The sequence below is a fragment of the Lepidochelys kempii genome, chromosome 1, assembly GCF_965140285.1.
Source record: "Lepidochelys kempii isolate rLepKem1 chromosome 1, rLepKem1.hap1, whole genome shotgun sequence".
Taxonomy (NCBI): domain Eukaryota; kingdom Metazoa; phylum Chordata; order Testudines; family Cheloniidae; genus Lepidochelys; species Lepidochelys kempii.
This window is the reverse complement of record NC_136380.1, coordinates 61,269,535-61,296,960: the sequence shown is the minus strand read 5'-3', so window position 1 is coordinate 61,296,960 and position 27,426 is coordinate 61,269,535. Positions and strand designations below refer to the sequence as shown.

The 27,426-nt window shown below is 40.9% G+C and overlaps 2 protein-coding genes across 6 annotated transcripts in view; one reads left to right on the top strand and one right to left on the bottom strand.

The window, feature by feature from the left end:
- The window catches only part of LOC144930624 (uncharacterized), a 459,911-nt gene that overhangs the window by 273,592 nt on the left and 158,893 nt on the right, over positions 1–27,426 (bottom strand). The window lies entirely within an intron of this gene.
- The window catches only part of GTF2F2 (general transcription factor IIF subunit 2), a 127,551-nt gene continuing 100,839 nt past the window's right edge, over positions 715–27,426 (top strand). For 2 of the 5 annotated variants that reach the window (XM_073344995.1, XM_078853074.1), the window contains exons 1-6: positions 715–890; positions 3,754–3,846; positions 4,417–4,490; positions 4,990–5,008; positions 6,071–6,215; positions 23,329–23,367. In XM_073344995.1, coding sequence (XP_073201096.1) covers positions 825–890; positions 3,754–3,846; positions 4,417–4,490; positions 4,990–5,008; positions 6,071–6,215; positions 23,329–23,367 — 436 coding nt within the window. In that variant the 5' untranslated portion in view covers positions 715–824. The remainder of the gene's footprint in view (positions 891–3,753; positions 3,847–4,416; positions 4,491–4,989; positions 5,009–6,070; positions 6,216–23,328; positions 23,368–27,426) is intronic. The other 3 variants (XM_073345014.1, XM_078853070.1, XM_073345025.1) reach the window with 3 other exon arrangements.

Below are 27,426 nucleotides of genomic sequence, written 5' to 3'. Positions count from 1 at the left end.
TTTGCGTCTTTTTCTTATATAGGCTCCTATTACCCCCTATCTCCTGTCCCCATTTTTCACATTTGCTGTCTGGTCCCCCTAACTGATGTTAACCATTATTGATTAAAACGGCATGCATCTGACTTCCTCCTGCTGGAATGGCAACCTCGGCATTTCTATAACCCTTGCTTAGTTTGTGCCAGGGGACAGCCCGGGCACCTCTAGGCGTGGCACTTCATATCCCACCACCGCTGGGTGGCCACATCAGTTATGAAAGTAAACCATTGCTTCAGCCCTGGCACCCCTTTCATTACAAATTAAGCACCGTCTATAACCCAACTCGTCCAGGGGCCTCTCACTCAATCCGCCAGGGGCAAGGCCAGTGCCTGCTTTTCACCTCCTCCCTACCCGGGCAGCTTGGGGGGCGTCAAACCCGGCGCTAGGGCTCACTGCAGCACGCCGGGCCTCCCCGCTCCAGGTGCGGCCCGCAGCGAGGGGAACACCCAGGCGGCCGCCGCCGCGCGGTGTCAGTCACCACAGTGCCCCTGGCTCAGCCCCTGTTACTGCCCCCCGCCCCCACGCCTGCCAGAGGAAGCGCGAGGGACCAGGTCCCGCAGCGCGGGAGCCCACGCGCTTCCCTCTTCGCCCTTTCCCGGGGGAGGCGAGGAACGCTCTCCTCGCTCCGCTTTACCGCGGAAGTTTGGCAGCCTGGGGCCGCCGTAGACGGGTGAGCTGCTGATTGTTGTCCGGGTGGATGCAATCGCCGTGGTGGGTGCGGGCGCCTCGAGCTCGTTCGGCGTGTCCCTGCGTCCCCGTCCGCGTCCCCCGCCCGGGCCCGGGCCGCCATGAGTGAGCGGGGGGAGCTGGACCTGACCGGGGCCAAGCAGAACACGGGCATGTGGCTGGTGAAGGTGAGAGGCCGCCCGGGCCCGGCTAGCGACTCATCCTGTCCCCCCGCGGGGGAGGCCCCGCCACGGGCTGGGGCGGCTCCTTCCCTCCCCGGGGCCAAGACCCGGGCTCGCCTCGAGACTGCGCCGGGGCGGGAATCCCTGCGGCGGGGGCGGGGTTCCCCGTGGGGGCGGCGAGGGGAAGGTATGTGGGGGCGGGGATCCTCGTGGGCCGGGGCGGAGCGGAGCGGGGGAGAGAGTCATCTGGGGGGCCCGAGGAAGCGGGATGAAGGGCGGGGGCGGGGGGTGGCAGCAGTTCCCTGGTTCTCTGGCTTTTGGGGGGGTGGGCGGGCGGAGTGACTTTCCCACTCCCCTTGGCGGCCTCTACGGTCTCCGCAGGAAAGCAGGGGCTCGTCTGGTTTCCCTGGAGCTGCGGAGACCTCGGCGGGCAGGTCCCACGGCTGCTCTCTGCTCTGCCAGCACCGTGCCCAGAGAGCTGCGAGACTCCAGCCCCTTCAGTGGCTGGGTGTCACCATACACACTGTAACGAGAGTGATCAGCTAAGGTGAGCTATTACCAGCAGGAGAGGGAGAAAAAAACAACCTTTTGTAGCGATGATCAAGGCGGGCCGTTTCCAGCAGTTGACAAGAACGTGTGAGGAACGGGGGGGGGGGGAATAAATCTGGGGAAATAGTTTTGCTTTGTGTAATGACACATACACTCCCAGTCTTTATTCAAGCCTAATTTAATGGTGCCCAGTTTGCAAATTAATTCCAATTCATCAGTCTCTCACTGGAGTCTGTTTTTGAAGTTTTTTGTTGTTCTATTGCGACTTTTAGGTCTGTATGATTACATTAGGCTTGAATAAAGACTGGGAGTGGATGTGTCATTACACAAAGTAAACCCCCCACCCCGTCCCCCCAGTTCCTCACAAGTTCTTGTCAGCTGCTGGAAATGGCCCATCTTGACTATCACTACAAAAGGTTTTTTTTCTCTCCTGCTGGTAATAGCTCACCTTACTTGATCACTCTTGTTACAGTGTGTATGGTAACACCCATTGTTTCATGCTCTCTGTGTATATAAAATCTCCCTACTGTTTTTTCCACTGTATGCATCCGATAAAGTGAGCTGTAGCTCACGAAAGCTTATGTTCAAATAAATTTGTTAGTCTCTAAGGTGCCACAAGTACTCCTTTTCTTTTTGCGGATACAAACTAACACAGCTGCTACTCTGAAACCTACAATTAGTTGGGCATTTTTACCACTGTGTAATCACAGGCTAGATGATACAATGGTAAAAACATGTAAATTCTGCCCAAGTTAAATTTTTTACCATTAACATAAGAACATAAGAATGGCCATACTGGGTCAGATCAAAGGTCCATCCAGCCCAGCATTCTGTCCACCGACAGTGGCTAATGCCAGGTGCCCCAGAGGGAGTGGATCTAACAGGTAATGATCAAGTGATCTCACTCCTGCCATCATCTCCACCGTCTGACAAAGAGGTTAGGGACACCATTGCCGCAACACTTGTGAATTACAGCTATAAAGTTTGCTAGTGTAAAAGGGTTATGCATGGTTTTCCCCTACTGTCCTGGTTTAAAATCCAATTCAGACCCGAAGGAGAGATAGCAGACCTGCTTCAGGTCTGAACTGGAATTTTAAACCAGGGCAAACTTTTGTAAGTAGGTCCCCCAACATGTTAAGAATCACAACATAGATGGGACTTAATCAGTTTTGCTACAATAATATGATCATTTGGTGGATTTAATTAAAAAAAAAAAAAAGACTTCTCTTTAAACAATAGAATGTTTTGTGTAGTGCTGCTTTACCACAACAGTTCACAACAAGATTTCCCTGGCTAATGAAGAGCAGGCATAACAATGTTGAAATTGTTAATTAATTTCTGGGGAAAAGACTTGCTGGAAAAACAGTTCTGGCTAACCTGGTTTCCCTTTAGAATGTGTGGAGCTAATATAGAAAGTATCCCAGAGAGAGACAACTTAATAGGCAATAATAGCCCAGATATTACAGTGGTGGGTGCTTTAGGAATATATGCAATAAAAGTAAGTACAACTAAGGCTGTGAGGTTTTAGAGTGCAAAATATAGAAAAGTAGGTTGTGCTAATTAGGGAGTATTTTATTTTGAAATGGTATTGCTTTATGTCATCTCTTTTCTCACATGGTCATGTTACAAATTGTGAGGGAGAAGTATTATCTCTACCTACACAGCCAAGAATAAAGACCATGTCTCTAGAATCTTAAGTATTTTATATATGTTTTGTTCAGATGCTGTGAGTTCATTCGTGGCCTCGGGTCAGACCTTAACTGGGGAATCCCTTTTCCAAAATCCAAGTTAAAATTATTTGAATTCTGTTTTTGTTTATAGAAACAAATTGCAATGTTTCCATACACTATATTTGGGATTGTTAAAGGATTTTTGAAAACTGATCCTCCTAATTGTTCTTGCTAAAATTAAAAGAAATCCGCCATAGTGGGTGTTTTATTGTGTAAAACATTTCCTGTCTTCCTGTAGATTGCATAATCCCATCCACTATACAACTACAGATTTAGCTGGGTGAAGTGAGGCCCTACACTTAATGGCATCTTTTTTTGTTCTGTGTCTAACGTGACAACTTTTGAACATGTTGTATCAATTCCAAAATTTCAGAGAATGTTCTGAACAGCAATAGGCAGAACCCTGTTGAGGTTGGTGAAAATGTAAATCTGGAAAAGCTTGATTTCTGCCGGTATAAGTGAGGGAAAATCAGGCTCACCAAGTGCCTGATTGGTGCTGCAGGCAGATAAATCTTACTGATGCCCCCTGATACTGCCTATACATCACAGGTTGTGGCTTAATATTATTATTTAATATTTGTATTCCATAGCACCTACGAGCCATATTCATGGATCAGGATCCCATTGTGTTGGGTGCTTCTCTCTCTCATTGGGTGTGCAGCTCTTCCAACATAAGCAACAAAGTAGGCAGTCCTTTAGTTGTATATACTTTCAACAGTGGCTATAAATGCAAATATGGAATGACTTTACTGTACTAGTAAAACCCTAGAAAGTGATTGCTACAAAACTAAAAATAAAAGTGGATTTGCTGGAGTTTCTGATGCATTGTGAGTGTCAAAAGAAGAGCATAAAAAGAACATTGTACATCAACGCTTTTTTAGTGTATGGCTTTGGGGTTAGTAAAACATGACTTCCTTTTTTGTTCCACAAGTCAGTCAGATGTCCTGTTAAGTGTTAAGGCTGCAATATGTAATCACCTCTTTTAGTTTCATTTAAGTCATACATCTTAGGCTATGCTTGGTAGGTTTTGGAAAGTTTAAATATGATCAGTTTTTGGTGCTGACTTCTTCTGTTTGCCTTCCCTAGCAAAGAAATACACTGGAGATTAATATTTTGATTGTTGTAAAGAAAGCAATACAAAAAAGATGTTATTTTTTTAAATTAAAAAAAAATCAATAATAAAATCTTGGATATAACTATCTGTTGCATAGTTATCTGAATTTCTTTTTCTTTCTTTCTTTTTTTTTTTTTAGGTCCCCAAGTACTTGTCACAACAATGGACTAAAGCTTCAGGAAGGGGTGAAGTAGGGAAGCTGAGGATTGCCAAGTAAGTAGTTCACCATACTTTTTTTTGGTAGGATTTCTTAGAATTATTACAGAAGTAGAAAAAGTTATGTTTAGTGTACAGTAGTGTATTGCAGTGAAGTACTACTTATATTGCATAATATTTATTGAAAGTACAAGTTGGGTTTATTTCTATGAAATTAATAAGCTTGAAATATAGCTGCCTAGTGATTATCATTGTATATTCTAAACAATATGAATACAAAATATTATACTGGTGTGTGTGGATATATTTTAGAACCCCATTTCTGATTTCATAGACATCGGCAATAGGCCCATCTAAATAAAGAATCTCCATCAATTTATTTATATGCTATTGTGTTGCTTCTATTTGCTCCTGCTGATTTTCCCATTTGTCCTTGGGTAGCTCAGGAGTGAAGACAGTAACAAAGCTAGAATTTGAGGTTGCTGCTGTTATCAGAGGAGCCAAACCTGTGAAATTAGATTATGGAAACTAAAATATTATATATGTTCTTTTACAGAAATCAAGGAAGAACAGAAGTAAGTAATTACCAAATCCAAAGGCTATCAATGTGTTATATTTTGAACTTTAGTGTTGCTTAAAGTAGTGTACATTTCTCTTATAGTACTTGTAATAGAGCACTGGACTGGGAGTTGGGAGATCTGGGGGACTGGCTCTGTCACTGGCCTACCGCGTGACCTTGGGCAAGCCACGTATCGCTTCATGCCTCAGTTTCCCCATCTGTAAAATGAGGATAATGATGCTAATATCCTTTGTAAAGCGCTTTGAGATCTACTGATGAGAAGTGCTATATAAGAGCTAGGTATTAATATTAAGCAGAAAAAGTTGGAAACAAAGGAGTAAGAGTTCAGAAATATACCATATCATATTTGGTATTAATTCATTAGTTTTGTTAAATATAAAGTATTAGGGAATTTGAGGGTCTTTTCATCTGCAAAGGCAGTTGATTAATTTCTTTTATTAGCAATTGAATGAATAATAGCTTTACCAGGTATTTTACCTTTCATGTTAGATGGGAAGGTAGCAGCATGATTCAGTAAACCCCAGAGCCAACCAACACATTGAATTGGAAGAGACTTAACAAAAATTCAGCAGTGGGGAAAAGCTGAATATACCATCTTAAAGTCTGATATAACTCTCATTGGAATACGTGGAGAGACTCCAGTTGTCTTTGGGATTTGTTCAGGCTCATAGCTGGCTGTAATATATGCTGCTGACACTTTCTCAAAAGTGAAGGTAGCTGTGTGAAACGTTTAAAATATCTACATTGAAAGGTATAACTATCTTAGGTTCTCAAACATTTTTAAAAATAATGAAATGCAATTAATTGTTCTCTGACATCAAGAGGAGATAATAAAAATCTGTTGAGTAAATTGTATAAATAATCCTATGTGAAAATGTTGAATAAAATATTTCAGAAGATTAGTATATTAAAATTATATATATATTTGATGTATATTTGAACAATTCAAAATTGTATTGTATTATTTCATTTTTCTTTCGTTTCCTGTTTCCTAAGCTCTAAAATCTATGTGGTTAAAAGGTCTATGTACTAATATTATGTTCATTGTGGGTGTTAGGTATCATTTACTTTGAATGAAGATCTTGCAAGTATCAGTGATATTGGAGGAAAACCTGCTTCAGTCAGTGCACCCAGAGAACATCCATTTCTTTTGCAAAGTGTGGGAGGACAGACGTTAACAGTGTTTACAGAAAGCTCAGCAGGTAAGTTAGAATGAAAATTATTTGTTAATATAATTCCTGTCATGCATGTTTGCGTAGATTCATAATCTCAGCATGATAGTTGGTTAAAAGGACACCATCAAACTGACGGATCTAAAATAAAGACCTTTCAGCTTTGTTTTATGGTCACATGCATGCACATAACACTTCATTCTAGTTGACTATTTTTCTTCTTTTAATTGAGTAAGAGCCTGAAATGTCTCCAGAAAGGATTGTATTGTACATTCCAATACCAGCCTGCTGAACAGCTCAGAGAGGAAGAACGGAGTACAGTACAAAACCTTTGGGTTTCATCACAACTTGTGCTTCTGATAGGATGACCCAGCAGAAAACTGCTGCTTTGTTCAACACTTCTTTTGGAGGAAAGGATAGATTTGTCAGGAATCTAGCTACAGTGTGATGAAAATCCATTTTGAATTATGTTCATTTTTTTTCTATCAGTCTTGATATAGTGTCTTGTTGACCAATGAATATTAATGGTTATTCATCGAACTTTCCAGTTGTTTACTTTGTCAGAAAGTGTAATAGTAGTGTGGTATTTGGCACGCAGGAAAAATAACTGTATTTTTGTCTATTGGATTCAAATTCCTTGACCTACATTATGTGTAGGTCACTGATATTACAGTAGCAATACATGGTAAGTGTGGGACATTTTCAGGATACCACATTCTATGAGCATGTTAGGCCTAAATTATATGATGGAAACATCAAAATTATGATATGCCCTCCCTTTCACTGCTCTCCTTCCTCTTGTGGAATAGTCAGTATATTTTCCCTTTGCTGGTTGGCTGTTCTGATACTAAATTAATGTTATGTAGTCCCCAAACTTTGTGTGCTGCAGATTTATATACTGTAAATGTATGGCAGCATCACAGAAAATAAGGCGGGGGAAAAGAGAGATTGGATGCCTTGAAAGCTTAGTATAAGATACTAAGGCATCTTGGAATGTTTGGGAGTCCCCATCAGGCAAATAAAGTTTATGATGCTTTCCCTCCCCTTTTTGGGCAGGGTCAGAGGAGTACATTTGGATACGCTGGATTTTTGGATGGTTTGAATTCTTCGTTTTCGACTCCTGCAAGGCTGGCCAGGAACCAGCTGTCCCTGTTGCATCTTGCCCAAATATCTGTCACTATATCTTAGAGTGGATAAACACATTCCCTGAATATGAATGCTCAACAATGGAATAGTTAACAGTGACATTTGAAGTGTAATAATTAGGCTTCAGATTTGACATCATAAAAATATGGGATCGTTCACAAGTCTCTGAGATACTGTTTTGTTTTTTAAAAAAGGGTAAGGGACAGACCTACTTATTGCTATGAACTGATGGTGATACAACATGTTCCTGTAAGGCACACATTTATGATTGCATTGTGTCTATCATAAGGCAATGAAATGGAAAAATTTAAATTTCCGCATTAGAGTGGGTAATTATATGAGAGTGATTCCTATTACACTTTCCATCTGCTATCTGACTAGGTGTATCCTAGAGAACGTCAGATAGATTAGACAATAAGGTGGGGTAAGAAAAAAATACCTGGGGATAATACTGATTCTCATTTTTAATGGAGAAGAATGTGTAGAAAGGCTTTTTGAGCCACTTTCTCCCCTGATTTACGTCTTGTGCAATCTTGAAGTGTAAGCCAGACCAGAACTTGGCATTAATGTTTTAGCTAAATCTGAGGAGTCTTTCACGATAAAATAAATGATCATCAGCTTTACTTCTTATGAAGCACTGCTTGCCATAAATACACAATTCTGATCTCTCAGAATGGGTTATGCCCTTTGGAAAGAAGGGAAGTCCACTGAATTGCTAATATTCTAAGTTTTACAGTCTAAGTTAGTATAAAGTGTATAGTTAGCAGCAGACTGGGTGGGTTCCTTTAATATCCATTCGGTGATTAGTATGCTAAGTTAACATAATGGAAAACGTAATTCGATAAACCCAAAATCAATTGCTAGAGGAATTGTGCTTCGGTTAGCAAAGACAGCATGGTATGCAGAAAACTGATTTACAATGTATACAGAAAGGTTGGTAGAATGGTTTAGTTTTCTGTAAATTGGAAACTAAATTCATTTATTCAGTAGGTGAAATTTTTTGTTTCATTCAGTTGTCAACACTGATATTTTTTTTTTCTGATGTGATCACCCCTAAGTACTTACATCATAATTGCTCTACCATGCATTGTTTCTGAGTATGAAAAAGTTATTCCATTTCATACTTGTTCTTTAAGGGAAAAAAGTTCTGCAAACAAGATAAGGAATCTATATCCCTATGCCTTTTTGTTTAGGGGCAGTGGGAAGTCCTCAACGTCAATTTTAAGAGCCAAGTTGATTAATAAACTAAGAGCAGCAGCAACCAGTATAGTTAAAGTTGTGAAATGGTTAATGTTCTGAGCCCCTGTTTTTCAGTCTCTTACAACTTGCTGTAATTTTTCAAGTTTGGTCTGTACTTTAAGATGAATATTTGTTTAAACGTCCCAAAATAAGATTCAACTATTTTTGCTTATAAGTGGGGGGGAGGAAATCCTTGTTACTGGAAAAGTAAAAGAGAACCCTTGCAACCCTCTTTTGTACAATTGTAGTATCAAAATGGCGTGGGATATTAAACTGAAATTTGGCATGGAAATAGCTACCATTGACAGTGCACCTATGGGTGTTCTGCTGGAAAAGTTAGTTTTGATTTAACCAAATTACAAGCCTTTGAAAATTCTTTGTGTATGATGCAAAGAATATCTTGTGTGACTTTTCTTAAAACACACTCTAGCAATATTCTGAGTAAAGCTGGCTGCATTGTGTATTCATGTATGGCTAACTTTAAAATTACATTTTTTTTTCTACAACCCAAGCTAGCGTCTTTTGATTGTGTATTCATCTGTGTATGCTGTATGAACTGAATCCATGAAAATCATTTATGTGAAACTTAGTTACATCCTGATTCTGTAAAGTCTTAGCCTGTGTAACTCTACTCATATGAGTAGTTCACTGAAAGAAGCACTGTGACACATCATTCCACTTCGGTCTATATATGCAACCACCAATAGGATCATCTTTGATGCTCGTCAGGTGATGTGGTCAGAATCTATATGGGAATCCCTCTGTCTTCTATACCACCTCAAGCTCAAGCTTCTTGCAATAGCCTTCAAAGCCCTAAGTAGCCTTGACCCATCTCTCATGACATGAACCCACCTCCCCACCCTCCTGTGATGTGTTGATACACAATTTGTCCATTTACCCAACAACAGTCTGTGCTTCTTCCATGGCACTCTCTATGCATGCAATGCAGTTTTCTGGGTTGGTTTGTAAAGTCACTAATGTCTCATTTAAATCCTTCCTGAAGACCTACTTTTCCCACAATGCCTATTTCATTATTTATCTTATGTATGAACTGCTAATTTATTTGAAGAGAGTGGCCTACAGACACTGGAGCTGAATCTAGAAATTACCATGACAAAAGATGTGGATTGAGTTGTGGAGGGAGGAAAAGAGGGTAAGGGGTAAGGAGTTTATTGCCTTGTTTAATTTGAAAACAAATGTAAGTAGCAAGAGGTACCTGTCATCAGCCAGATTAGTTTGCTTGGGTATTGTTTCCCCCCTCCACACACTTCCTTTCATTGTCTTCTTAGAGTGGTGGATGCTCTTTGGAGCAGGGAACTCTATTTCCTCTGTGTTTGGAAAGTAGCTAGTGTATTTCATAGAATCATAGGAATGTAGGATTGAAAGGGACCTCAAGAAGTCATCATATTCAGTCCCTTGTGCTGAGGCAGGACCTTGTCCAACCTTTTCTTTAAAATGTCCAGTAATGGAGATTCCACTCCCTTAGCAGTCTAGTTCAGTGGTTAACTACCCTTATAGTTAGAAAGCATTTCCTAATATCTAACCTAAATCTCCCATGCTGCAGATTAAGCCCATTAGTTGTCCAGTCTTCACTGGACTTGGAGAACATTTGATCACTGTCCTCTTTATAACAACCCCGAAAGTATTTGAAGACTGTCATCAGGACCCCTCATCAAGATGTTATTCTTTTCTCAAGACTAAACATGCTCAGTTGTGTTTTTGTTTGTTTTTTTTTAAATCTTTCCCTATAGGTCAGATTTTCTAAACCTTTTATATTTTTGTTGTTCTCTTTTTAACTCTCCCCAGTTTGTCCACATGTTATGATTTGGCACCCAAAACTAGATACAGTACTCCAGCTGAGGCCTCACCAGTGCCAGATTGAATGGGACAGTCGCCTCCCATATCTTACATTTGACACTCCCATTAATCCAGAATCATATTAGCCTTTTTCACAACTGTGACTTTTTGGGCATTGCTGCAGTTGTGGAATATGTCTACACTGGGACCAGGGATCTGATTGCAATTTGTATAGACTACTCACACTAGCTTTAATTTAGCTAGCTTATAAAAAATAGCAGTGAAAGCACAGTGGCATGGGTGGCTCAAGTGAATATGTACCTACGGGGTTAGGTGGGCTTGAGCAGCCCAAGCAGAAGTCCACATTACCTCTTCCTTGCTACTATTTTTAGCAAGCTAGCTAGATTAAAGCCAGCACTGGTATGTCTACGAGAGTTGCAAATCACACCCCGATCTGCAGTGTAGATGTACCCTTCACAGTAGTAATTTTCGTCTGTTTTAAGGTTTGTCTGTGTTCAAAAGGATTTTAATGATGCAAGCCCTGATCATGCTTCTATTGACTTCAGTGGTCGGTCCTAGGGCCGGTTTTGTTCAATATCTTCATAAATGATCTGGAGGATGGTGTGGATTGCACTCTCAGCAAATTTGCGGATGATACTAAACTGGGAGGAGTGGTAGATACGCTGGAGGGGAGGGATAGGATGCAGAAGGACCTAGACAAATTGGAGGATTGGGCCAAAAGAAATCTGATGAGGTTCAATAAGGATAAGTGCAGGGTCCTGCACTTAGGACGGAAGAACCCAATGCACAGCTACAGACTAGGGACCGAATGGCTAGGCAGCAGTTCTGCGGAAAAGGACCTAGGGGTGACAGTGGATGAGAAGCTGGATATGAGTCAGCAGTGTGCCCTTGTTGCCGAGAAGGCCAATGGCATTTTGGGATGTATAAGTAGGGGCATAGCGAGCAGATCGAGGGACGTGATCGTTCCCCTCTATTCGACATTGGTGAGGCCTCATCTGGAGTACTGTGTCCAGTTTTGGGCCCCACGCTACAAGAAGGATGTGGATAAATTGGAGAGAGTCCAGCGAAGGGCAACAAAAATGATTAGGGGTCTGGAACACATGACTTATGAGGAGAGGCTGAGGGAGCTGGGATTGTTTAGCCTGCAGAAGAGAAGAATGAGGGGGGATTTGATAGCTGCTTTCAACTACCTGAAAGGGGGTTCCAAAGAGGATGGCTCTAGACTGTTCTCAATGGTAGCAGATGACAGAACGAGGAGTAATGGTCTCAAGTTGCAGTGGGGGAGGTTTAGATTGGATATTAGGAAAAACTTTTTCACTAAGAGGGTGGTGAAACACTGGAATGCGTTACCTAGGGAGGTGGTAGAATCTCCTTCCTTAGAGGTTTTTAAGGTCAGGCTTGACAAAGCCCTGGCTGGGATGATTTAACTGGGAATTGGTCCTGCTTTGAGCAGGGGGTTGGACTAGATGACCTTCTGGGGTCCCTTCCAACCCTGATATTCTATGATTCAGTGGGACCTAACAGCATGTCTGTCTGACTAACACTGCTTAGTGAAGAAATAACATAAAAAATATGTGATAGGCTTGTATACGGATATGCATTATGTTAGAGCCTGCAGGTGAGAACCCAGTTGTCAGAGGCACTGTGTAGATTTATAGGAAGATATCCCCTGCCCCAGTGAGCTTATACAAACTTAGTTTAAGAGGCAACTAATGGGTGAATTATGTGAGCATTCATAAACATCCCTGATTTGTGCCTCTCGCTAAGCCCAGACCATTGACTTCCCATGTGTGGATTTTTTGTTACATGCTTATAATAAGTTGTGTGATGATATACACTTAAGCCAAAAATGTGCTTATTGGAATTACTGTTATTTATGTAGGGTATTACCATTGCACCAATTTAACCATAAATTCCTTTATTAAACCCAAAGGCTGTATGGTATTTACACAGTTGCGCTAAACACGCCTAAATAATAAGCAATTTACTACCGCCAAACAGTAACAAAACACTTATAAGTATTTGATTAAGATACTTACAAATGGGGAAAACGCAGGGGTCCTTAAATCCATATTGGTCAGCTCTGACTTGGGCAGCAAGTATTAACCCTTTTATGAGTTTACTTTTTTATACCCTTTAACAAACAAGTGGTGTCGTTGCCAATTATTAGACCCTAGCTAAGGCCAGATGAAGGAGTTTCTTATACATCCAATTATTTACTGGACCTGGTACCCAGTTAACCATATTTATTTCTGTTACTTTAGCTATTTTGAAGGCTCATTACAAGTTTAACACAACAGCTCTTCTTTCTCATGACTTCTTTGGTTGCATGCCATGAGTCTATTGCTCAGTTCCGCTATTAATCCCAACTCAATTTAAAGCCAGGGTTCATCCATATCTAATGTGGGCCTACATTCCTACCATGCTTTTTTTTGTTGTACTTCAATTTTATTTTATTAAGTTTAAAAATCAAGTAACTTTGGTAAAATACGATGCTTTTGAAAACTGGGGACTGATAGCACTAGTTGGTGCCAGGTATACAAACTATGAATGAGCGTTATGTCAGCTTCCAGAAACAGTTGTGCTAGCTGACCTCAATCTAGATTTAAAACAGCCCTTCCATGGTACTCCTGTTCTGGGTCTCTCTTGACAAGAGATCGCCAGTTCTTTCACATTGAGTAATGTAGACATACGTCCTCTGGCATCTTTAGGTAATTTCCATTAATTTTGTAACTGCGCCATCTTTATATCCACTTCATCAGAAGTGTCTTGTTTTTATTTTTTAAAGGAAAAATAAGCTAGTACATCAATCCTCTGTGCCCATTTCTTCAATTGGAGAAGAAATGAGGTGCTTAAGATTTGTTCTCTTAATTTGTTTAATCTTCAGGAGTGCATGCTAGAGATTATACACAGTTTTATAAGGTCATCTTTTGTTCTTATACTGACAAATAATTTGGGGGATGCTAATCTGTTCATATCAAGTAATTGAGTAAAGAAATATTAAAGCTGGCTGGACAGAGTTGGAGTATTCAGACCTTATATATTGAGTGGGTTGAACTAACATTTAAGTATAACTTCGCCACTTTTGAGATCCATTGATATAAATACTTGTTTTATTCATTAATGTGAATTGTAAAATGTAGCCAGTTTGCCATACAAAGGTTTGGAAAGACTATTTCTTACAGTTAACTAGAATTCAAGCTTTCTTTGGCTTCTGCTATTCCTTTCCTTGAAAAACTAATTAATGTGTCTCCTCTTAAAATATACTTATTTTCCCATTGTTTTTAGGCTGGCTCACCAAAAATTTGCTTCTGAACTCACTACCATTATAAAATTTTGCCCTTGGCTTTCCTACAGCCCTAAAAGTATGCAATGAGTAATCGGCAGTATTGGCTCAGACTTTGGGGAATCAAGTATATCTAGATAATTAACTGATTTGGACTTGCACTCATAAACCATTGGAGAAATCCTAAGGAAGAATATGCAGTTTGTTTCAGGGCTGGTCTATGCTACCAAGTTAGATTGATTTAACTTCATAGCTCAGGATTATGAAAAATGTCACACCCTGCGTGATGTAATTAAGGCAACGTAAGCTCCAGTGTAGACGCTGCTGGGGTGACAGAAAAATTCTTCCGTCAACCGAATTAAGGCATCTCGGAGAGGTGGATTTTACTACAGTGATGGAAGAACGTTTTCCGTTGCTGTAGTACATGTCTACACTGTTGTGGCAGAGCTGCTGCTGTAGTGTTTCTAGTGTAGACACTAGTCCCTGGGCTTTAGGTTTTTATATGGATAGAGCTACAGTATTTATAAAATTGTGTATAATGCTGGTAGCCTATGGAAATCTGTACAGAGAATATGCTGCACTCTGTACCTGTTTGGTGGATTAGATTGTGTATAGTTAAACCTCAGCAAAGCTATCTGAGGATATTAGGGATTCACTGTAGGACTAAACCAGCATTGATAGTCTGCTTCTATAATTTGTCCATCATAGAAATCTAGAGAGTGCTACTTGGAGTTCTTTTCACACTTTTACACAGTACTACTCTCTCAACTTGGTGGTTTTTTAATAACTGCATAGTGTTTGTTGAAGGCATATGGCTCTACTGAGTAGAATTTGCAGTGTTTATCAGGAACAAACAGTCTAGTGGAACAAGTGTTCAGGGTGATGAGTGAAGAGAAGAATTAAGTCATTGAATGACTTTTATTTCCAGTCTCACTGCTGGGAAGAAAAATAGGCACAAGCATATAGTTTTATCAGCCACTTGGAGACCTGGCAAACTTGTATAAACATTGGGCAGTTAGGACATTGCTTTTAATTGCAGCTTTGGTCACAGCCTTAAAGCAGTGTTGCAAAATACACAGTTTTGGCTGGGTAAGTGAGACTTTTAGGAAAGAGAAGTAGTAAGGTGGGAAGGGAAAAGATGGGAAGGGGTAGGGGACACACTGAACTTCTCACATCCGAGGTGGTGGTTGGGATACATCCGGAGCCAGTGGAAGCAGAAACGTCATCTGAGTCCCTCTCTTGGCCTGGTTTGGTCGGGACATCTCTCAGGATTAGGATGACAAATGCCCATTGGTGTCATGATGGATCCCAATGTCCCAGGAGGTGGTGAGGGTGGCAGCCATAATGGTGAAGCTTCCCCCCTCCCCCCTTTTTTTTTTTGGAAAATATGCATCTGATGAAGTGAGCTGTAGCTCACGAAGGCTTATGCTCAAATAAATTTGTTAGTCTCTAAGGTGCCACAAGTACTCCTGTTCTTTTTGTTTTTAAAGTGTCTGTCACAAACTGCACTACAATTAACAAGAATGCTGGTAGAAGTGCCAATCTGAGCAGGTGACCCAAAAACAAAATTAGCATGGAGATCATTCTTCCATTTGAATGCTCCTTCTGAGTCTGGGTTGAGACATTAGTAAAACAATGTGGGTGAAATGCATTTGTTCTGTAGATAAATGGAGTACTTCATTTTCCAGTGCTTTCAAGTCAACACCTTTCCTAAACACAGTACTAGTTTTAAAACAAAATGAAACAAAAAAACTTATAAAAACCCAATTGATTAAATCTACAGTACTTCCTCTTTCTTTTAGAGTATGTTCATAGGCCAAAGATATTTCCTTATTTCTCCCTCCTCTTCCTGTGGACCTCAGGAAAGTGACCATCCTTTCTGGCTGAGAAAGGAGGGATGGAATATAGCTGCCTCTGAATTCTGCCATTGCTACTTTTAACAGTAGCCAGAGAGAGGTTGCTACACAGATTTAAGGCACTTCAGCCACTACTTCACCTTGTTCTTTCTCTGTGGACCTCTCTGAACAAGGGATCAAGGGATAAGGGATCAAGCTTGAGGAATAATAGATGATCCTCCACATAGTATCATGTTGCATAACTCCCGGACTACTGCGAGAGATTTCCAGTTCTTGTTCTTGTCATGATAAAGATGGTTACTTAAAATCTGTTAAAATCTGGAAGGTGAAAAAAAGTGAACCCACTTTGGTTCTTGATTCAGACAATGTGTCCATATGTAAGTCTGCTTACTGATCATACGTATGTATCCATATAAGTTGTATGTAATGGAAGTTAGGTGTCTAAATCCTTGTGAAAATCCCATTAGGTGCCTATCTGCATCTTGAGGCACTGAAATACCTTTAAAAATCTAGCCCATCCTACCTGTATGCTTCCAAAAAGCATATTAGGCTTTGTGTGTTGATGCATTTCTGGGACCTTCCCTGTCCCAATCAGTTTAGTTTTGCACATATTGTCTATTGTGTTGAACAATATGAAGCATTGTACTGCATTCCAAAACACCAGGTACAAAATACCAACCTAATTTGCTCTATTGTCCAACTACAGAATAACAATTGAAATATCTATTTAGTGTAGGTTGATACCTCTCAAAAATGTTATTTGGCTGGTTTGGCTTATGCAGCCTTTTTTGGTAAGGATACTAGTGTATGTATCCTACTGCTCGTAAAACACTAATGCCTGGGTAATGTTCCTGAAGATCAGTTTACGAAACCTGTGTAACTGGAAGGTGTGGTTTCTATGATTGTTGCACAGGGAACCCAAAACACAATTGTTTCTCTTGCTGCTTGCTGTCTAGGCTGATTTTTGGTCTTATTTTTGCAATAAATATGAACTATATCCTGTTCCATAAACATCACCATATGTACATCACTAGTTGCTATGCAACAATGCTATTTGTGTTTCCAGTCATTTTGTCTTATCTTTGTCATCAGTTATCATAGTTGTAATTTTGGGGGGGGGGGGGAGGGGGAAGGGAAGGTGTGTGTGTGGGGTTTTGAAGGTGTTTGCATTCCAATATGCTACACTGAGCAAAATTAGTGTGTTTTTGTTTTTTTTAATATATGGGTAAGTTTTCTCTTTTAGATTGGACATGTTTGATTAAAATTGTCATTTCTGAGCTTTCTACTGACAGCCACCATGGGGCTAGAAAGCAGCATTATTTGACAGTTTCAATCCTGGATCAAAAATTGAAAGGTGATTGTGTTAAATATTTAGCAGTACACTTTCTTTTCTGAATGTGAGTATAAATCAGTTCCCATCCTATTTTAGTAGCCCCTTACATCATTTTGTGACAGCAGGTAGCTCAGAAATGCTGACTCTAAATTTTAACATTACTTTCAAATATTTGATTTATGGATGATGAAAAGTGCTTTTCTTACTATGTTAGATCTTGGGTAGAACTGCTTGGAAAAATGTGCTACTTGTGTGATTCAGAACAGCGGGATCAGGCCCAACATATGGGATATGTGTAGATTTTACACTATGGGCCAATTCAAACCTAGTACAAGGTGGATAATTCCAGTAAATTGGGTGGAGTTGGTCCCATTTACATGGAATTTTGAGGTTTGGCTCCATAGATCCTGGACTTTCTCTTTCTAATGACCTGTTCCTAGATGCAAGTAAAATGCTACTTTTTTTTTTTTTTTTTACTCTAAACTTACTATATGTCTGAAATATTTGTAGATCAAGCTGCCACATTGAGTTATAAAATGTGGTGTTAATGTTTCCTAGATTTTTCCACCCACTTTTTAAAAGAAATAGCTTTAGTTTTAAGAATTTGGTTGTCTAGGTTCTTATATGGCTTAGTGTGGTTTCTGAACACCTATCAGTAATTTCTACCTTCTAATCTTATGTAAGAAATTGTTTCTATTGAACAGTCATAGTACAGAGATTTCCAACATAAACAGCACAGAAAATAACTATATTATCTATTTATCTCCAAGAGCCATTCAGTGTTCGATGGATTGATTATGTGTACTATCATGATCTCCAGTCCTTAACAAAAATGCAGCTGCTAATATCATTCATGCCAGTTTTTTCTGACTGATACTCCTCTCTTAGAGACTTTCCAGTGCATCAAATTCAAGCTTTTTGTGATTGCATTCAAAGCTCTAGATAATTCTGTCCCTCCCTCTTCATCTGGCCGTGTCTCTTAATATGTCGCACTCAATGTCTCTCCACCCTCACAACGACTTAATTTTCTTTTTCCACAACTGACTTTGTCTCTTTTTCCATGCTAATTCCCACGTGGAAAGCCCTTTCTGAGCTGGTATGCAGAGCTGCTACTGCAGTATTAGATTCTTCACATGCAATTTTGTACCAACCAGAATTAATATTCACAGTTTGTACTTTGGGTTTGTTGTGACCAGTTGACATCTTTGAAACCTCAGACGTACCAACCATTTTAAGAATTTTGGAGAAAAGATTTACTTATAGAAAGTGATTACAGTCCTAGAAAAAATGTTTCTCCCCTCCTTCATTAAAGTAATGCTACTAACATGACTGTAATTACTTTTTTTTTGTTTTCTATAAATTCCTCAGTTTTCAAGATTTTTAGCATCTTGTGTTATTATTTCAAACCACAGTTAAGCTAAATGATGGTCTATGATTTTTCAGTTCAGTTGTTGTTGCTAAACAAAATAACTTCTGCCGCATTATTGAAAGCTGCTGTTTTTCTTGATACCTGCCTAACCCCCTCGGAGGGCAGGACACTCCCCACATCTTCCACCCAGGATAAAATGAAATATGAAATTTCTGAAAAATAAAACAAAAAGTTGTAAAAAAAAGAAAGAGATCCTTCCTGCTCATGCCACCCTTTCCAGCTGTCTGTACTCTTGTGATTCTAGCACTTAGCCACACATTCTGTTGTCCAAGATACCTCTGAGGTCTCATTTAATACCTTTTTGTTACTTTATGTACTTGAGTTTTTTACTGACTGTCTGTGGAGCTGTAGCAGTAGGAGGAGAAAACCCATTGACAGCCAAATGATTAAAAGAGGTAGAAGCAACAGTAGCCTTTTAGATCTATCTCGTAAATGCAGATTACAAAATATTTGCAAAGATCATAAAGAAGTTGCATTCTATTATCAGAAAACCAAAAATACTACTCCAACTGACTTCTTTACAGACTGCATTTTGGATGATACCAGGCCTTCACTCACTTTGGGCAAGTCACCAAATCTCTCTGCCTCAGCTTCTCCATCTGTAAAATGGGGATGGTGTATGCTCACCCTTCCCGATGGGTGTGGTGAAGATTAACAGATGTTTATTAGCTGATCGAGTGTGGCTGACTGTCAGGGGTAAGCTATTGTTTCATTGCATTTTAGTTTTTTTAACTAGAATGTCCTGAGCCTTGGATAGGCAACCTTTTCAATTCTTGTATAAGTCCAAATAAGACATTTTGAGGATATAAAGTGCAAAATAAATGTTAGGTGGTGAAGGTTGATTCACTGAGTGGGGAATGGGGTTGGCAACTTCTTTACTGCAGTAACTTTAAAGATTATATAGCTACTTTGGTGTATGAGAGGTTCCCAGAACGTTGGGCAATAGGATTTGGCATTTTTTACTCCTACATCAATGAGACTGAACAAATCTGCAGTGATTAAAATATACTTAGTAACTAGGCAGAAGAGCTACTTCCTCCAAGGTCTGTCTGAAGTTAGTACTGAAAGAGGTACTTTTTCTAAGACCGGAATTCTAGTTTTATATCTGCTGTTAAGGGCATATTCTGTGGCTAAGTAAAAGCAAACCCACTCATCCGTTTGTAGAACTTGATTGCTTAATCTAGAATCTAAAACAGGGGTGGGCAAACTTTTTGGCCTGAGGGCCACATCGGGTTTCCGAAATTGTACGAAAGGCTGGTTAAGGGAGGCTGTGCTTCCCCAAACAACCAGGCGTGGCCCGGCCCCCGCCTCCTATCTGACACCCCCTCCCCCCTGCCTTTCGCCTGCTAACGGCACCCCCCAGGACTCCTGCCCCATCCGCCCCCCCCCCAGCTCCCTGTCCCCAGACCACCCCGGGACCCCCGCCCCTGACTGCCCCCCCTGCCCCATCCAACCCCTCCTCTCATTCCTGACTCCCCCCACCCCCGCCCCGGGACCCCTGCCCCCATTCAACCACCCCTTCTCCCTGTCCCCTGACCACCCCCGAAACCCCTGCCCCTGACTGCCCCCAGTCGCCCCATCCAACCCCTCCTCTCCTTCCTGACTGCCCCCCCCCGGACCCCTGCCCCCATTCAACCCCCCTGTTTCCTACCCTCTGACAGCCCTGCCCCCTATCCACACCGCCACCCCCGACCACTGCCCCAAACTCCCCTGCCCTCTATCCAACCCCTGCCCCCCCCCTGCTCCCTGCCCCCTTACCGCACTCCCTGAAGCACCAGTGGCTGGCAGCGTTACAGCTGCGCCGCCCAGAGCACCAGGACAGGCAGCCATGCCGTCTGGCTGGAGTCAGCCACGGCGCAGCACAGAGTACCAGGACAGGCAGCCATGCCGTCTGGCTGGAGTCAGCCACACCACGGCGCAGCACAGAGCACCAGGACAGGCAGCCATGCCGTCTGGCTGGAGTCAGCCACGCCACGGCGCAGCACAGAGCACCAGGACAGGCAGCCATGCCGTCTGGCTGGAGTCAGCCACGCCACGGCGCAGCACAGAGCACCAGGACAGGCAGCCATGCCGTCTGGCTGGAGTCAGCCACGCCACGGCGCAGCACAGAGCACCAGGACAGGCCACGGCTCTGCAGCTGCGCTGCCGCCCGGAGCATTGCGCCAGCAGCACAGTTAGCTGAGGCTGCAGGGGAGGGGGAGCAGCAGGGGAGGGGTTGGGGGCTAGCCTCCCGGGCCAGGAACTCAGGGGCCTGGCAGGAGGGTCCCACGGGCCATAGTTTGCCCACCCCGATCTAAAACCTCTCAGAACGATGTGAACTACCTAAGTGTATTGCCTTTTTATGCAGTAGTCTTAGCTGAATAACAAACCTTACATTGCTCAAATGCTGAGAAATGACCTGTGGTAGAGTTTACTTGAAGACTTTAGTAGTATAAAGACTCTGGAATTGTGAAATAACTTTCTCTAATGACAGGTTTCAGAGTAGCAGCCGTGTCAGTCTGTATTCGCAAAAAGAAAAGGAGGACTTGTGGCACCTTAGAGACTAACCAGTTTATTTGAGCATGAGCTTTCGTGAGCTGCAGCTCACTTCATCGGATGCTTATGCTCAAATAAATTGGTTAGTCTCTAAGGTGCCACAAGTACTCCTTTTCTTTCTCTAATGATCAGTGCTTTAAGAAAATTGCAGGCCATAATTTTGTTGAAGAAACTGCAACTTTTTATAGTTGCTGTAAATTTGACTGGCATTGTGGCCCAGTGCACCAGGTCACAAAGCCACCCACTCAGATTTGGCCTGTTTGCCCTCCATCATGTTTGCTTTCCAGCGCCAGGTGGGGGACACAGTGTTCTGTTCTGCTTTACTGTCGTGGAAGGGAGGCTGTATGGCTTAGTGCGCACCAGAGCTGGTGCTCCTTCTGGGGTTCCCTGGGGGAGAGGGGGCGTGTCTTCATTCCTTGTCAGGAAACAGGTGAAGAGGAAGCCTGAGACTTAACCCTCATGGGAGTGTTGTCTTGTGAGTGTCTCCATGCTGATGTTTCACTGCACTAAAACCACAACTTAAAAGTTTCTGCAACAGGTGAACCAAAAATCATGACTCTTACAACCTTAATAATGACTTTCCCCTTATTTTGTAACCTAGTTAGGGATAGATTATCTCTTAGTTTGTCCACTCAGACTTCAGTAAGGCTCGTACATTGTTGTGCTTACAGAATTTTTTGGAAATAAATTACCTGTACAACCAAATTGGGATACTGATTACTTTAATGTTTGGGTAGTACCATATGTTAGGATATAGATATTCAGGCCTGTCTGTAAAGGCCTATACTCTAAGAATTTAGGTATATTCTTATCACTTAGCTAGTTATGGAGGTATAAAAGAGAGAATCAAAATCACTGTCTGCCAGCGTAAGGTCCTTCTCTTACCGTGACAGTCTGAGTCCCTGTTCTTAGGCTAAGGCCTTTGGCTAAGCAACAGAGGCAGCCATAAGTTGGGAAGCGAATGGTCAGATCCTCACATTCCAAACTAGTCACATTGAAATTGCTATTGGTGCTATTGGGCTGTTAGGAATACAATCCTGTCCCGATAACGTCTATCACCTCCAGAGAAAGGGAAGTGCCTAGAAGATGTAAAAGGAAGCTTAGTTTGATAGCATCCTGTCTGGCAAAAACTCACTTATCAATAGCTGAGATGTGAAATCCTCATTTCTGTGTTTGTTCTATCACTGGTTTCAGAGTAACAGCCGTATTAGTCTGTATTTGCAAAAAGAAAAGGAGGACTTGTGGCACCTTAGAGACTAACCAATTTATTTGAGCATGAGCTTTCGTGAGCTACAGCTGAAGTGATGAAGTGAGCTGTAGCTCACGAAAGCTCATGTTCTATCACTGTAGTCCCCATTTCCCCATTGTTTGTATAATCTCTGTCTGGTTCTGTGATTGTTTCTGTCTGCTGTATAATTAATTTTGCTGGGTGTAAAGTAATTAAGGTGGTGGGATATAATGGGTTAAATAATCATGTTACAATATGTTCGGATTGGTTAGTTAAATTTCAGTAAAATGATTGGTTAAGGTATCGCTAAGCCCAACTCAAGTTTTACTATATAGTCTGCAAAAAGAAAAGGAGTACTAGTGGCACCTTAGAGACTAACCAATTTATTTGAGCATGAGCTTTCGTGAGCTACAGCTCACTTCATCGGATGCATTCAATGGAAAATACAGTGAGGAGATTTAGATGCACACAGAACGTGAAAAAATGGGTGTTATCATACACACTGTAAGGAGAGTGATCACTTAAGATGAGCTATTACCAGCAAAGGGCGGGGGGGGGGGGGGGAGAAAACCTTTTGTAGTGATAATCAAGGTGGGCCATTTCCAGCAGTTAACAGGAACATCCAAGAGCAGTGGGGGGTGGGAAATAAACATGGGGAAATAGTTTTATCCCCTCCCCCACCCCTCTCACTGCATCCGATGAAGTGAGCTGTAGCTCACGAAAGCTTATGCTCAAATAAATTGGTTAGTCTCTAAGGTGCCACAAGTACTCCTTTTCTTTTTGAGACTATAGAGACTTAACCTGGTTTAACTGTATCCAGTCATCTTCCCATTTCTACTCCTTGCAAACTGCATGAGTGCAGATCAACCTGTATTTCTAAACCTACAAAATAAAATGAGTTTAGTCTAGCATGGCTTAGTGAAGTAGAAGCTTTTCTATTCATTATTTAAATCCAGTCTTGTCACTGACTCCACATAGGCAGCTGCCTGCACTCAGATGGAGCCCTATTAACAGGAGCTTAGGGGTGCTCCTGCATGGAGTTTGTTGTAGGCTTGGACTCCAAATGAGACTTTTGTTGTTCTTTGTGAGGAATTGCCTCTTTCAAAGTATATTAATAAACTCAAAGGAAATTACTCCTGTGTTTGTGCTATTTCTCATCCCTTTTATCCACTTGTATATTCTTGGATTTTTGCAAGTCACTTCTTAGACATACTTTAGAATAATTTTTATCATACTCCAAGATCAAAGAAACATTATTGTTCTTTTTCTGCAGAAAGCCAGCCAGAAGAAAAATCTGAGAACAGCAATGCTGGTAAGTGTTGGACTCGACTGCCTGGTACACTTGAGAAATGCTTTGCATCTAATAAAGAAATCCTCATTTTCAGTTTTTCTATTTTACTTTTAGTTTTAGTGTGCTAATTTCTTAAAGGTTTGTTCAGGGTGACTAGATAGAGAAACACATAAAATTGAAAAATTACTTAAATTGCTATAATCAGAGACTTAAATTATTCATAGATTTTTATAAGAAATGTAAAGTTACTAGGAAAGGAAGAATAGTAAATCCTTAATATTTCTTAAAATCTTTTTTTAAATGTTTGGATTCAGTATTTCTGTTTTTGGGTTTTTATTTATTTATTTTATTTTGTGGTCTCATGTTTGATTATTTTTAGTTTATGTTCTGACTTTTTGATGGGAAAGTATTTTCTGTCTGATTCCCAAAACGTGGTATTTGTGTTTAACCCCTACAGAGTAAGAAATCAAAAAAGGTCATTCGATTCTGCATACTTACCTGTTGTGCACAGGATATAATTGTCAAGAAAGGAAAAAATAATACTTGGATCAGTAGTAAGGCGGTTGTTTCAAAAGTGGCTTATCAAATAGGGTTAAAAATGACGGTGATATTTAAATCAGTTCAAATTGATGGAGCACACATCAATGATCTTTAGTTCAGAGAGCCACTGGGATAGGAAGTTTAGCACAAGAAATATCTATCAGTTAATGTACAACATGAACACTAATAAAATCTGCATATACACATTTTGAGAAGGTGGGATCCATTGTCTCTTTCAAATTGTGTGTCAAAGCAAGCATTTTAAAGAATTATTTTGTATAATAACCATCTGTGTATATTAAGATTTCTTTTCTAATCGTGGGAAAACTACATTTTCAAATGATGAACTGTAGTTGCTACAATAAAGAATGTAATAAGTATAGAAATAGTCTTTTGTGCTCTTACTGAAAGGTAGAGTAGTATGGTACAAAGGAAGTCACACATACATTTGGACAACCTCTGATTAGTCACAGAAAATCAGATACGGCTTGCCTAGAAACAAACTGTTCTAATGATTTTACTAAGGTCAGCAACATGTTTATATATTATTACGTTGCTGGAGTTTCAAAATGAGCACACGAGAGCATGATAGGGTTAAGTGTTACTTTTTTGAAATGAAAAGCTTTTGTTTGATGGAGAACAAAAATATCATTAAAATGCAGAAGCAAATAAGGGCCAATACTAAGCAAGAACTTGTGGAATGGGGATATTAGACACAGCTAGCATAAAATTTGGAGAGAAATGTAAGTCTTCTCAGAACATGGGTTACCATTTACATGTACAAATAAAGTACAGTAAGGGCTATGATGACACTCAGTAAATGGTAACGAAAGGGATTTTAGATTTAGATGGCTTGCAAAGACTGGCTTCTTCCTTTTCTTCCCTCAAAACAATCCTTAAACACATGTCCAATATTAACTGTTTCAGAATGACTCACCAGAATATTATTTTTCATCCACCTCCATATAAATCTTTTAATGTTCCAATATTTTGACTTTTATTTGAATCACATCTTAGCTTTAAAGGTTGTTGAAAGAGCATACCATTTAGTTCTGGGAATAATTATTTCTGAGAGGGGATAGATTTCCAGTACTGAGCTGATTGAGATGCTTTCTGATAAAATGGACTAACCATGTCAAAGGGATCATGATGAGTGCTTAGAAGTATTTGAGTTGGGAATGCATTTGTACAATTCCATAGTGTGTTTATAGTTGGGAATGTTGCATGATTATTTGTTAAAATCTATTCATTCCAATTACTGTTTTACTCTTGTATTTTAACTGTGTTGTAACTTAAACAACTGGTCTGTAATGAACTTAGAGGTGAATGTTTTATACTATCTGGAAGCTGAGATTTGCTGCTTTCAGCTGGTGTATGTACAGCAGCTAGTAATTGCTAAAATCTTTCAGAATGGTACCATTTATGTTGTATTCTTTTAACATTATTGGAGATTTTTTTTCTTTTTTTTTAAAAATTGGACTGCAGTAGAACTGTCACACTCCATTTCTCTTCCGGGGAATTATTAAATTATTACCTCTCCCACCGTAGGCACTCTACGTGACCTACCCCTATTGACCACATGCTTACATAGATTCATAGATATTAAGGTCAGAAGGGACTATTATGATCATCTAGTCTGACCTCCTGCACAACACAGGCCACAAAATCTCACCCACCCACTCCTGCGAAAAACCTCTCACCTATGACTGAGCTATTGAAGTCCTCAAATCGTGGTTTAAAGACTTCAGGGAGCAGAGAATCCTCCAGCAAGTGACCCGTTCCCCATGCTACAGAGAAAGGCGAAAAACCTCCAGGGCCTCTTCCAATCTGTCCTTGAGGAAAATTCCTTCCCGACCCCAAATATGACTGTCAGCTAAACCCTGAGCATATGGGCAAGATTCACCAGCCAGATACCTAGGAAAGAATTCTCTATAGTAACTCAGATCCCACCCCATGTAATGAAGTAAATAAGTGCAGTAGTTTGGGATTTTGTTGTGCCACATTATTATCTGTATTGCAGTAGTGCTTACAGACTTTTATCAGGCATTGGAGCCCCATTATACAGGCACTTGTGTACACATAATGAAAAGATGATCCCTAACTGAAGAATTTAGAATCTAAAAAACTAGAGAAAGGGGATGGATACTAACAAATTGATGGATGTTTACAGAAAAAAATCTTGGCAGTCACATTTATCTTATTTGGTTAACACTTCTACATACAACATACAGTACAACTATACATACAAAACGATGGGGCCTAAATTAGCTGTTAACATTCAAGGAAGAGATCTTGGAGTTGTGGGTAGTTCTCTCAAAACCTCTGCTCAGTGTGCAGAGGCAGTCAAAAAAAAAAACCCTAGGTGTTAGGAACTAATAGGAAAGGGATAGGTAATAAGACAGAAAATACCAGAATGCCACAATATAAATCCATAATGTATCCACACCTTGAATGCTGCGTGCAGTTATGATCACCCCATCTCAAAAAAAGATATGTTAAAATTGGCAAAGGTACAGAGAAGGGCAACAAAATTTATTAGGGATATGGAACAGCTTCCTATGAAGAGAGATTAAAAAGATTGGAACTGTTCAGATGGGAAAAGAGATGACGAAGGTCTGTAAAATCATGAATGGTGTCGAGAAAGTGAATAGGGAAGTGTTTTACCCTTCACATAACACAAGAATCAGGGGTCAGCTGATGATATCAGTAGTCAGCAGGTTTAAAACAAAAAAGTACTACTTCACACAGTGCACAGTCATCCTGTGGAACTTGTTGCCAGGAGATGTTGTGAAGGCCAAAAGTATGAATGGGTTCAGAAAAGAATTAGATAAAAATATGTCCATCAATGGTTATTAGCCAAGATGCTCTGGGTGTCCCTAAACCTCTGACTGCCAGAAGCTGGGACTGGATGACAGGGGGTGGATCACTTGATAAATTGCCCTTTTCTGTTCATTCTCTCTGAAGCATCTGGCACCAGTCGCTGTTGGAAGACAGAATATTGGCTAGGTCAGGGGTGGCCCCTCACTCTCTCCCCCGCCCCACTAGAACTTCCTGCGCACTGTGTAACAGCTGATCGTGGCGGGCGGGAGGCATGGGGAGGAACGGGAGGCACTGATAGGTGGGGCTGCTGGCGGGCAGGAGTCACTGCAGGTTGGAGTGGGGGGAGCTGATGCGGGGCTGCTGACATATTAGTGTGGCTCTTTGGCAATGTACGTTGGTAAATTCTGTCTCCTTCTCAGACTGAGGTTGGCCGCCCCTGGGCTAGATGGACCGTTGGTCTGACTCAGTATGGCCATTCTTATGTTCTTATATTCTTCTCTTCCAGAAAAGTCATGAATCTAACATGACATTTGCAAACTACCTTTGAATCATTCTGCTTGTGTATAGCATCTCTCTTCACCCTTCCCTTTGTCTGCCATGTCTGTCAGTTTACGCTAAGCAGTTTTGAGATAAGGATGATTTCTTATATATGCTTGTACAGTGGTTAGCGCCACCCTTCTTTTATTGATCTAGACTAGCAGTCTAGATACAGGCTTCAAC